The sequence below is a fragment of the Equus quagga genome, chromosome 19 (genome assembly GCF_021613505.1).
Source record: "Equus quagga isolate Etosha38 chromosome 19, UCLA_HA_Equagga_1.0, whole genome shotgun sequence".
NCBI lineage: Eukaryota > Metazoa > Chordata > Mammalia > Perissodactyla > Equidae > Equus > Equus quagga.
The window spans coordinates 11755652-11768242 of record NC_060285.1 but is presented as its reverse complement, the minus strand read 5'-3'; the positions used below and the strand labels follow the sequence as shown (position 1 = coordinate 11768242).

General features: G+C 58.7%; 1 protein-coding gene across 10 annotated transcripts in view; it reads right to left on the bottom strand.

Annotated features, from left to right (window-relative positions):
* Nucleotides 1–12591, bottom strand: part of TMPRSS6 (transmembrane serine protease 6) — a 47288-nt gene that overhangs the window by 20269 nt on the left and 14428 nt on the right. For all 10 annotated transcript variants that reach the window (XM_046646831.1, XM_046646828.1, XM_046646825.1 and 7 more), the window contains 4 exons: nt 9667–9871; nt 6815–6951; nt 5446–5558; nt 5003–5112 (listed from right to left, as the gene is read on the bottom strand). In XM_046646831.1, the coding sequence (XP_046502787.1) occupies nt 5003–5112; nt 5446–5558; nt 6815–6951; nt 9667–9871 (565 nt within the window). The remainder of the gene's footprint in view (nt 1–5002; nt 5113–5445; nt 5559–6814; nt 6952–9666; nt 9872–12591) is intronic.

Below are 12591 nucleotides of genomic sequence, written 5' to 3'. Positions count from 1 at the left end.
TGGAAGGAAGAAGGATGAGTGAGTAGATGGATGGATGGATGGGTGGATGGATGGATGGATGGGTGCACGCATCCATTCCCCTCCCTAAGGACAGGTGAAATGGGAAGAAGGGTCAGAGAAGGCAAGCACCAAAGAAGGGAGGACGAGCTGACGTGGTGCCAGAGCATTGGACGTGGAGCTGCAGCGCTGAGTCTGAGGTCTGGCTCTGCCACATGGACCAGCTGTGTGACCTTGGGCCTATGGCCCAACCTCAACAAGCTTCAATTTTCACATCTGTAAAATGGGGGTGATACTATCTCCCTCGTAGGGTCTTTTAAGGAATACATGAGACAATGACTTCTCTGAAAGCAAGCTGCTGTCGTTGTCAGGCTGTCAACTCGTCTAGGGCAGCACTGGGGCGCTGCCTTCCACATTGCCAGCACCCAGCACGGGGTCTGACACTCGCCAGTGCCCAGGAGGCTCTGTGGCTATAGGCAGTGCTGGCTGCCCGGGGGCTCAGGGGAGCAGAAGGGCCACCCCATAGCCAGGCCAGGCCAGAGGGGGCTCCAGCAGGCCTAAGGAGCCAGTAGTTTTGCCTGTTCCCATGGGCGGGAGGGAAGTGGAAATGGTTGGGCAGATGACAAGAAAAGTGACATCACAGGAGAGGAAGCTGGCAGGAGGCAGGTTCCCAGAAAGGGGGAAGCCTGAGCTGTGGTGACGCCCAGCCAGAGTGGTTCTGCGAAACCAAGCCGCTGGTGGCCAGATCTCATGAGGCCAAGTCCCTCCCAGCCTCCAGGCCACCCACAGGGCATGAGGCCTCAGCCAGGGTCAGGCGGGCACTGGGAGAAGCTGGGTAGAAACAGGGAGGTGGAGGGAAGGCAGAAAGGGCTCAGAGGAGTGAGGCGATGTGCCCAAGGATGCCCAGCCAGTGGAGGGAGCCCAGGCCAGCCTTTCCTCACCGCTCTGCTGGCACCTGAGGGGTAAGATGCCCTGTCCCCCGACCCACCCTCAGTTGCTGCTCGTCGTTGGCCATTCTGAGCCCAAAGACTGTGCCACCCCCTCCCTACAAACCCTGTGGCTGGAAATCTACGCCCTTCCCCGGAGCTCTGTGTCTTTGCCGCCCACGCAGCAGATTTTCCAACAAATGCTCATTCAAAGAATTTCCCAGCAACTACATAGGATGATCATTATCAAAAAAGATCGTAACTAGAGGAAATGGTTTATCCCGTGCTTATAATTTGGAGGTACACCTCTGCCTTCCTTTCCACACTCAGACACGGGCGGGGGGCACAGGGGACATGAGACTCCACCTGGGGACCCTGGACCCTTAATGAAGATCTGAGAAGATGGAAATGGGACTTCCCAGGCTGCTCTCGGAACTGGCGAGAGCCGCAGAAGCTGTCGGTCCTCTCACCAGGAGGCCAAGGGATTGGTAGGGAGGGCCTTGGCCAAGAGAGTGAACAGCTGGCACGGCTGCTCAGAGGCTTTGCGTGAAAGAATCTGCATGAGTGTGAGCAGTGACGTGTGCATGCACACACGCACACAGGCATGCGTATGTGCACCCACACACGTTCTGGATCAGACTGCCTTGCTCAACTCTGGCTCCTCCAGTTACGAGCTGGGTGATTTTGTGCAAACGACTTTACCTCTCTGTGCCTGAGGCTCCCCATTGGTCTGTGAAGGCAGTACAGGGGCCTGCTTCCTCACCAGGTTGTTGAGGAGGAAGGAAATGGCACCGCGAACCCCTTAGCTCGGTGCCTGCCCAGCACAGAGTGGAAAGCCAGTTATTAATGTTTGGCACCTTCTGGAGCTGCTCATTACCCGGGCCCATAGGAGCCAGTGTCCTCCACCCGTTATCTCATTGAGTCTTCCCTGGGCAGGGGGCTCTGTTTCAGGCCCATTTTCCAGATGAGTTACCTGAGGCTGGGCGTCCTTGTCTAGTAGGAAGGAGAGGAGGCAGGACTGGAACCCTGTTCGGTCTGGTTTCAACCCCTATGCTCTTTCCACCTCGCCAGCCCGATTTGGAAGGACATTTCTTTAGGAACTAATAAACACAACTTCCTGAGAGACGTCTTTCTGATGGGTAAACTATAAAAAGTTGGGGCCCTGGGCTGGCCTAACCTCCTTGTTGTGCAGACAAGGAAGGGTGTGTGCCCAGAGTTAACGCAAAACCAGGTGGCCAGACTCCCCTGCACATATCTGCAACCCCCCAGGAGGTGAGGGGAGGCTTGGGGAGAGAGACCCTGTCGGGCCTCACCCTCCCCACCCACCCACCAGCTGGCTGCACCCTGAAGTTCGTCCCCACCACTTCAAGGCAAAAAGACAAGGACAAGAGGCCAAGTCCTTGGCCCTCACTTGGCCTCAGTTTCCCCACCTGTACAACGGGTGAGAGTGGGGCTCGATGGCCCATCCAGCCCACACTTTCCATCCCTCTTTGGTGACACGGGAGGGAGAGCCCCCCCACCTCCGCTAGAATCTGTCACAGTGCCTGAAATTCCACCATTGCAGTCACATTCTTTTGGTTAAGACTCCCCGTCCACGGTCCTCATTTAAAACCCAAGGGTAGGGGCCAGCCCGGTGGTACAGTGGTTAAGTTCACACATTCTGTTTCAGCAGCCCGGGGTTCACGGGTTTGGATCCCAGGTGGGGATGTGCGCATCGCTTGGCAAGCCATGCTGTGGCTAGCGTCCCACATGTAAAGTGGAGGAAGATGGGCACAGATGTTGGCTCAGGGCCGGTCTTCCTCTGCAAAGAGAGGAGGATTGGTGGCAGATGTTAGCTCAGGGCTAATCTTCCTCAAAAAAGTAAAAACAAACCCCTAGTGTAGCTCATGACATTCCTAGGACTCAGTGCCCATACCTCTGCCCGACCCTCCTGGCTGACTCAGGGAGGGAGGAAGAAGGCTCTCCCTGGGGAGCGTCGTGTGGACCGTCCTGTGTCCTACCAGTCATGGCTGGTGGTGGGCATGGGAGACACCCTTACCGTGGGCACCACCTAATCCTGCTGAGCCTCGATTCCTTCTCTGGGAAATGGAATGAAGATGCCATTGACGTCACAGGCCGCTGGCCGGTGAACTGAATGCCCCATGCTGAGCACCAAGCGTGGAGCCACAGGGCACCTGGGGCTGGGCCTGGCGCCTGGGGAATGGAATCGCCACGGGGTGGGGTGAGGGCAGGGTTGTCAGACCCTGCGGCCCTTCTGGCTCCTTCCCAGCTCCTCTCCGAGATATCAGATTCAGTTCTGGGGCTGAGAGGGCAGCAGGAGAACACGTTATCATCATTCAAAGAATATGAATCATGGGCCACTCCCAGGGTCGCTCTGTGGGCTCCTGATGTTGAGGGGTGAGCCCAGCTGTCCTTGGTCTGGGTAGGCCCCAGGCAAGTGGAAAAGGGCCCCCGGGGAGCTCCATGAAAGATCAAGGTGGTCACGACCAGAAATGCCACCCATGTGCTGGAGAGGTGGGACAAGATGCCCCTTCTGCTCTCCAGACAGCACAGGCCAGAGCCACAACATCAGATGTCACCCTCAGACAGCACGGGCCTGAACTCATACCACCTGACTGATGTCCCCCCCACACAGCACAGGCCTGAACTCACACCACCTGATGTCCCCCCACACAGCACGAGCTGGAACTCACACCATTGACATCCCTTCTTTTTCCTTTTAATCACAGTCCCTGATCAAGTGCAAAAGCCCTGGAGAGGATGACATTGTGTCAACGGGCATCGTCAGTCCCCATCACCTTTTGTCTGATGCTTTTGAATAGGACCAACCGATAAGCAGAGGTCAAGTGTTGGTGAATGTGGACACCAGTCCCCAGATCCTGGAATTCCAGAGTCCTAGAACCCCGCAATTTCAGTGTATTGGAATCTTGGTTACTCAAAATAGCCCAGAAATCAAGAACCTTCCATATTAGCATCCCAGCCTTAGACCCCCAGACCCCCTGGGTGGAAGGGAGAGCAGAAGCCCAACCTGCTTCTCTTCAACGTCCTGGGACCCCCGGTGGGGAGGGGTCTCCCGGCTCTACAAGGCTACTCCTCTCTCCCAACAAGGGGGCCACAGGAGGGCCTCCTCTGCTCCCCTCCATGCCTTCCACTCCCCTCCCCGCCGTCCCCCTCGAACCATTATCACCTGCGCCTTAATGTCCTCTCTCTGTACAGGATGGCCGGCGCAGCATTTGGTTGTGGACCCCTCCCATGGTAGATGCCCCCCCCACCCCGACCGGCCTAGTTCCCACCTCCTCCCCCCACACAAAGGAAAGTGCGTCTGCACCGCGTCGTCCCGCTCCCCTGCCCATCCCACTCCTTTGCAGCTGTCAGGACCACCAGCGGCCCCCAGGTTGCCAGCCCCAGTGGGCATCTACCAGTCCTGAGCTTACTGATCCAACCACAGCCACGGCTGACCCGAGGACGGCCCCTTGCATGGCCTGGCCCACCATGTCCTGCCCGCCTCCCTGAGGGACTCACTTCTTCCTCACAAACTTTGTCACCAGAGAGGCCAAGGGCAGGACAAATAGCAGGGCTGGTGCCCCAGTGGGGATGTGGGGGACACAGGGTGACCGTGGTTACCGCGCATCCCTGCAGAAGCAGTCCTGGCTGTGCGGAAGCCACGTGACCTTGGCCACCAGCAGGGAGGGAGCAAATATGGGAAGAGGGGCCTCCATCTGCACTCGGCTGGTTTAAGGCAGGTCGCGCCAGCGCTGCTGAGTCCTGTGGCTCCCACATCATCTCACTTAAGGACTCAGGGTGCCAGACCGTGGGGTGACAGCACCCAAGGAAATGAAACCATTTCACTCGAACAGGATCAACGTCCAAGGTGTCTGATGACAAATGTGTATCTGACACCTTTGGGTGGTAGGAGGAGGGGGTGGGGGGCCAGGATAGGGGACTGGGTCAAGGGGTGGGGCAACAGGCCTGACCTGCCCCACCTCTGCTCTCTTCCGGTGCTGCCCTCTGAGGTCAGAGATTTGGGCTCCAAGTGGGGGCACCTGTGTGGAGAGGAAGGGGCTCCAGGGGGCGGGTACCTCCGGTTCTGGATCGTCCACTGGCCCTGGGTACATGGCAGGCCGTACTTCTGCCTCCGCAGCGCGTAGGCGTCAAACCAGAGAGCCAAGCCGTACTCCAGCGAGGGCACCTGTGACGGAGGAGCCGGTCACCAGGTGGCCCATGGGCTGTGGCCGGGCTGGTGGTCCCACCCCCCAGGACAACAGAGGCAGAAGGAGGCTCGCCGACACAGAGTGCCAGGAGGGGCTGAAGTTTGTCAGTCACTCAACAAACAAGTGTTGCTGTGGCTAAAGACCCAAACCTGGGCCACACTACCATCCCCTGCACCAGGGATTTGCACCTAGGGCTCAGCCTGTGGGTGCTTCAGCAGGGCAGGACATTGCCCCCCTCCCAGCTGGGGTCCCCGGAGGTGCATGGGGTGCTCTGAGCGAGGGCAGGTGGGCAGGCAGGTCGCAGGGCTCACCGTGAGGTGCCAGGAGCAGTGGGTGCTGGGCGAGTAGTAGCTGGGGAAGTGCGGTGTGCGGAGGGCTCCCTGTGGTTCCAGCCGGCCCTCCAAGGTCAGGTTCACCTCGCAGGCTGGGCCCCGAGAACAGCCGTTACACAGGCCCCGGCCCCACCCTGCTGCCCCTCCCAGCACCCAGGGGAGCAGCTGGAACCCCAGCATCCCTCCTGCCGCTAAACAGGAAAGCCCCGCGGTTGAGTGTGCCTGTGTGACCTCGGGCCTCAGTTTCGTCATCTATAAAACGGGACGATGACAGTCCACACCTCACAGGGTAGCTGAGCAGATGAAACAGACACGAAACACTCAGCCTGGCAAGTAGTAAGCGCTCAATGAATGTCGGCTATGACTATGACATTAGCCGGCAGCGGTTGACAGCTTACTGAACATGTTCACTCCCGTGCCCGCCCACGGTTATGGGTCAAGGGGGAGGGAGAGTTGTCCCCTTTTCAAAGATGAGTCTCAAGGAAGAGAAGCAGCTTGGCTGAGGTCACCGGGAGAGTGAGGGATGGGGGAAGGCGTATGCCTGCTGTCCCCCACCTCTCCATGGAGTCCAGGTCCCTAAAGCCGCCCTCTCTCCTCCCCTAGAGGTGTGTCAAGACTCCCAGGGACGCCCCCCACCCTCAGGAGGCAGCCAGCGCCCCGGTGGGGCCAGCTGGGGCCCTGGGCCACAGCCAGGAGAGTGGGTATGGACAGTAGGAGAGGGAGGGGAGGCTGAGCGGGAGAGGCAGACCGGCGGAGGTGGGGAGCAGCGGCTGTGCGTGTGCACCCAGCCCTTGCAGAGCTTGGAAACTGAAGGTTCGCGTCCCTCCAGGCCCAGGACAGCCACTGGGCATGAAGGGTGGGGTGTGCTCTTCCTGAGAAACGGGGTGGGGAGGGGGCTCCTGAAGCAGGAGGAGCGTGGGGGCTGGGGAGGGGCCGGTGGGCAGCCCGGGTGAGAGCCTTTGAAATGCTGTGAATCGCCCTGCGCTGAGCCCCACCCCGCCCCCTCCAGGGAGTCTGCATTGTTCCATTCCTTGTGCAAGGACTGCCTGGGGGTGAATCCGAGGTTCTCAGGCCTCTGACCACAGACCCCACCCTCCAGGCTCAGACAGGGATGCAGAGGAAGAGGGCAGGGGAGGGAGCCCTAGAGCGGGGGGGGGGGGGGGGGGGCTGGGGAACGACAATGACAATACACTCCGGACAGAAAATATCAGAAGGAAGGCAGGAGAGAGAATGAGGGAGAGATGACAGAATCTTCCCTCTGCCCCCATGCCATCCCCAGCTACAGCAAAGAAGGTGAAGAGCATGCCCAGGGGACACCTCCCCACCCCCGGGACCCCGGACCCCTCACCCTGGAAGGCCACAGGCTGCACGGAAAGCACGAAGGGGTCCTGGTAGCTGTGCAGACCTTTCTTCCACACCACTGCCATGACGGCGCCTGACGCCAGGACCTCCACCACAGGCTCCTGGCGGCTGCAGCCATAGACCCTGAGGGGACAGAGAAAGGTGCAAGGGCAGGCAGGGGTCCAGGAAGGGCGTCTGGGGGGGCCACGGGCTGCTGGGAGGAGCCGAGGAGGGCCGACTGGGAATCTGTATGGCCAGGTCTGCAACCAGTCCGCTGTGTGTCCACGGGCAGGCTTCTGACCCTCTGTGGTCCAGGGGACTGACTGGAGGCCCTGTAAGGGTCAGGCCAGCGTCTCGGGTGAGCGAGGCCAGGAGGTTGGCCAGACTTCTGGAGCTTGTAGTTCAACCATGACGGCTGACCCCAGACTCACAACACGCCCTCAGAATCCCCAGGACCCCTGAGTGCTCAGCCTGTGCCCCCCAGGGAGCCCAGCTGGCACCTGTGGGGACCACTCCCTGTGGCTGGCCACACCCTGGCCACTGGCCTTATTCTGGGCTGGGCCAGAGGGAAGGCAGGTGTGTGACCTGGTGACCCCTGGGGCACCCCAGGATTCCACCCAGAGCTTGGTGCCTGGGAGGTACGGAATAAATAATAGCATCTTGGAATTCTAGACTCTTAGAAGTCTGGAAGGTCGGCCCTGAAAAGGGTCTTCGGAGATTGTCATGGTCAACTGCTTGGTTTCCAGGTAGGGAAACTGAGGCTCAGGACCATCCACAGCAGAGACAGATGTGCTCTGGGCACTGCATCTGACAGCATGTGGTGACCCCCCCCGACGCTGTGTAGGTGCCCCCACCCCACCCAAGGTCTGCCCATCTCAGGCAGGGGTGCTCCCGGCTTCCCCTTTGCCCTCTCACCAACCTCTGTCAAACTTCCCCTCATCTCCGACGGAATTCTCTGGAGCCCTTGCTAATTGGCAGACCAATTCCCAGGAAGCTAAGACCCCCGCCTCCCCCACAGTGGGCAGGCCAGCATCCGGCAGCAAAGCACTGCCTGCCCACTCTGTGCAGCCATGGACTTGACAGGAGGCAGCGGGGGCCGCAGGCCCCATGGAAATGCTTGCGTGAGATCCATACACGGCACCTGGCTGGTGGAGTGAATAATCCCAAGGAGCTTCCCGGGAGGGTCCTGGTGCCCAGGGCTCCTGGGAAGGGTCATGTCCCCTGCCTCTCCCATGCCAGGCACCCCAGTTCCTCCTTCGTTCTTCCTGCTTTGAACACCGCTGGTTTCTTCTCACTGCTGGAGCACCCCACACACACACCACGCCCTCCTTGCCTCTGCTGCTCATCTGCCCGGGAGGTGGGAGGTGGGAGATAAGGTATTAGGGGTACGAGGGACCTGAGGTCGCCTTTAACAGGGGCTTCACCTTTCGTTTTTCATATTTACTTAGCAGCAGAGCCCTTGCTGTAACTACAATGTCTAACCATGAGGTTGAAGTTGATCAAGGTTCCCCCCTGCTCTGTCTTCCCATCGCCACTAAGGTCCCCCCTCCCAGCTCTGGGGTGCAAGTTTGAGGACCCCCCAGTCTTGTCTGACTCTTCATTTTGGACCTTCTCTGAGGCTCTGAGACGAGTGAGCAGCCTGGTGCCACAGTGAGCAGGGACAGAGCAGAGACTGGCAGGCAGGTCCCCTCCCCAACAGCAGGCTGGGGGGCACTGGGAGAAGCCCCCAGGGAAGCCCACGAGCATCCCCACCCCCATCGGGCTGGGAGAGCAGACTGTATCTGGCTTCTCTGTGCTTCCCTCCAGGAACCCAGCCCACGCACACCCAGATCGAGGTCACCATGTGGTGGGGCAGCAGGCTGGGGGTGCCAATGAGTGTGCAGCCTCGGAGCCAGAGATTCAGAGAGGCCCTGGGGAGGGGCTGGGGAGAACCTTCGCCCAGCTCACCCTCGAGGGCTGTCCTTGGTCTGAACACGCAGGTCCCACCCCACCCCAGCCCAGAAGCTGGGGGCCCCCGCGAGACAGAGAAGGCAGCAGCCCATGCCCCCGAGTGTCTGCCCCCCACTTCCTACAGAATCTTGTAGTCCCAACACCCCTCCCTCCCCCTGTGGGGAGGTGACTACGCTCCTGGGCCAAGGCCATTTCCAGCCCCTTTATGGTCTCCACACCGCCCACTGCCTGCCCTCCGGACCTGTCACTCCTGCCCACTACATCATATCCCGTGTCCTAAAGCCCTGCTCCTCTGCTCAAGAACTTTCCATTAGTTCCCCGCTTACTAAGTATTCCAGTTCAAATTGCTCCTTGCATTCAATGCCCTTTGTGACCCGCCCCCAACTAGAATGTAGACAATGAGAGGAATAATGGAGAGCATTACTGTGTGTATGGATCTTGGCACAGATGGGTTGATTTAAATCCGCAGAATAACCCTGCAAGGTAAGCATGATTGTGCACCCATTTTACAGGTGAGAAAACTGAGGCTCAGAGAGGGAAAGTATCTTGCCTTAGGACACACAGCTAGGAAGCAGCAGAGGGAGGGTTGGAAGTCAGGGCTGCCAGACTCTGAAGCATTCTTCTAACAAGCCAGGTTTCCTCCCAGAGCTGACCTTAGGGGTCATCTAGTACAACTGGTTTGTTACAAATGGGGAAACTGAGGTGCTGGGAGAGGAAGAGGACTGCCCATAGTACACAGCCACTTCCAGCCTCCTTTCCCGTTCTCGGTCTGGGCTAGCCTCACTGTCTCCCATCAGATACGTGGGCCCAAGGTCACACAGCCTCTGGTCTCAGAATCCTGGACATGACCTTTGACCCCACCCCAACCCCTTCCACCTCTCCCCTCACCCCGACCCTCCCAGCACTCACGAGGTGATGAGCTTCCTCTCCAGGGGCCCAGCCACGTCGTACATGGCCAGCCGGTCCCGGCAGTCGGCCAGCTTCCACTCAAGCCGGAGCTTGAGCATGAGATCCTGGGGGCCCTGCAGGTGCCAGAGACAGCTGGAGGCCAGCTGGTCGGGCCCCTTCAGCCGGAGGACCTGGCCCTGGCCCACGTAGCTGTAGCGGTAGCAGCCTGGAGGGAGGAAAGGGACAGGCCCCTGACCCCGGTTAGCTGGGAGGAGAGACCCAGGGAGGCCAGCCCTGGTGGGTCCCCACCAGGCAGGGGTGGGACGGCCAGAGCAGCTGCATGGGATCAGCCCAGATGCGCTACGTCCTATCTTTCTGTTTCCCAGCTGCTTCCATCCGTCTCCAGTCTCCTCATGCATGCATTCATTCATCGTGCATTCATTCGTTCACTTGCACTCACTGAGCCCTCCCCGCCAGGCGAGTGCCAGAGAAAGTCCCTTCACGGCGTGGGAGTGCCCAGAACAGCAGGGATAGACACAGAGCCCAGGGTAATAGCTCAGGAGGTGAGGGCGCTGAGCCCGGCCGTGGGGCAGGGAAGTCCTGGGGGGGTCACAGCGTGAGCAAAGGGCTGGAGGCCAGAGTGGGCAGGGACCTTGAGGCGGGAGGCAAGCTGGAGAAGCAGCAGATCCGGCTCACACCCCGGAGAGGAGCCCTGGGAGCCATGGAAGGTTAGGCAGGGCTGGGACGTGGTCGGGCGTGGACCACACACCCCTCTGCTGCTGGGAGCAACACTGAGGAGGCTGGGAGAGCAGGAGGCGGCTGCGCAAGAGGGGGAGCAGTGGGAGGGCTTCACGTAAGGTGGAGGGAAGGGACTGTGTTCCGGGGGCTGGGAGGCAGCCCCGGGAGAGGAAGTGAGCTTCTAGCTAATGATAACGGGACAAGGAGAGGGAGGCAGATTGCACTTGTCACGTGCTGGATCCGTGCCGGAACTGAGCAAAACTGACCACCTTGCTGAGCAGCCCCGGGAATGGCGTCTATCGCTGTCGCCGTTTTACAGCCTGGGCCACACAGACCTGGGTTCCCCTCATCTCCCCTCTCTTTGCTGGATCTTATCCTCTGCAGGGCTGTCACAAAGCTTAGGGATGACGCATGTCTGAGCGCTCAGCATAGTGCCTTGCACACAGTAGGTACTCAATAAATGTAGTGACTGTTCTTCTTTAGGTGGGTGTGGGGGAGAGGGAGAGGGTGGAGCTGGGGAGAAAGTTCTGTGACACGTCACCCTTCAGCTGGCCCTGCTTGAGGCTCAGATGTGGCCAGTCTCACTGGCTGCCCTCACTTCACACCTCCTTCTCCATCACACAGACACACCCGCCCACACCCACACCCACACCCGCGGTGGCTCCTCTCTTACATTTAATCTACGAGTTTTGTATGCAAGGCTAGAACTTGCAAAGCTGTACCACCTGCACCATTCATTCATTCACTCATTCATTCAACATAGTTATTGATCACCTATTACATGTTTGATGTAGGCAAACAAATCTCTCCCATGGAGCATAAATATCTCATTTAAACCTCACCATAAGCCTATGAAGCAGGGAGGATGGTGTTCTGCCAAGAAGCAGTCAGGATGTGGGGATGAGCCCCACTTGTGGGAGGCAGCAGGTGTGTGGGCAGTCCACAATCTGTTATAATCCCAGCACCACCTCACATCAGCTGTGTGACTCTGGGCCAGTCGCTTAGCCACTCTGAGTTCTGTCAAACGAACACAATAATAACACCTGTCCCACCTCCTTCTCTGGGTGGTTCTGAGGACCAAGAAGGGAACGGTGGTGAATGGGCTTTGCTCTGATCCTGCTGCCTGTTGCTCAACTCCCTCCTCCTGACCCCTGGCCATGGTGACCCCAGTGGGGAGCTGACCTCCCCGGGGAGAGACCTCTGACAGCTGCAAGTGGAAAGGACAGGCCTTTGATATCTGCCTCCGCCAGCACCGCGGAAAGGTGCCTGGCTGTTCCTAGGCGTTTGTGTCCTTTAAATCGTGCTCCAAGCTGATGCTTTGCTTTTGCAATTTTAATCTTTTTTGGTTTGGTTTATTTTGAGACTAATTAAGTGGAGAGGTTTGCGCTGGTTTCTGCTGAGAATCAGAAACACCTCTGGGGAGTCTGGTGTCTCTGGTCGCCGGGAACCGGCCTTGTGCCAGGCCTTTGCTCACGCTGTTCCCTCTGCCTGATGGACTCCTACCTATCCCCAAGCCTGAGTCTGCTGCCGCCTCCTCCATGAGAGCTTCCAGGACCCCCAGTCAGGAGCAACTCCCTCCTCCCTCTTTGGATGGCGGCCCCTGGTGTCAGTCTCTGTTGCTCTCTCCGCTGCCTCGGGGACCTCTGTCCCAGCAGCCGCACTTGGTGTTGTGAGGTTCTGTTTATGTGTCTGTCTCCCCCACAGGGCCAGAGCTCCTCCGAGGGCAGGGGTGAGGACACGGTCACCTGGTATCCCCAGCGCAGGCAGGGGGCCTGGCATGGAGGAGGTGCACAGAAGCCTGTTTAAAGGATTTGAATGGTCATCCTCGCCCCATTAAATGCTGTGCTCCCAGAGGGCAGGGGCTCTGGATGTGCGCTGAACCAGATGAGGATAATTGCAGAACAGCTGCCAGAAACTTGGGGACACAAGGACACCCCATGCAGGCAAGGGCAACCAAAAGGCCCATCCCAGACCAAGGGCCAGGGCCACAGGTGTACTGAGGCAATGGAAGGTGCTAGATAGATGACTGATGGGTAGGTGATTAACAGATAGATAAAGGATTAATAGATAGATAGATGATGGATAGATACATAGACAGATGATAGATGGGTAGATAAATAGATACATGGTAGATAGATAAACAATATATAGTTAGATAGATAGATGATAGGTAGATAGATGATAGGTAGATAGATGATAGGTAGATAG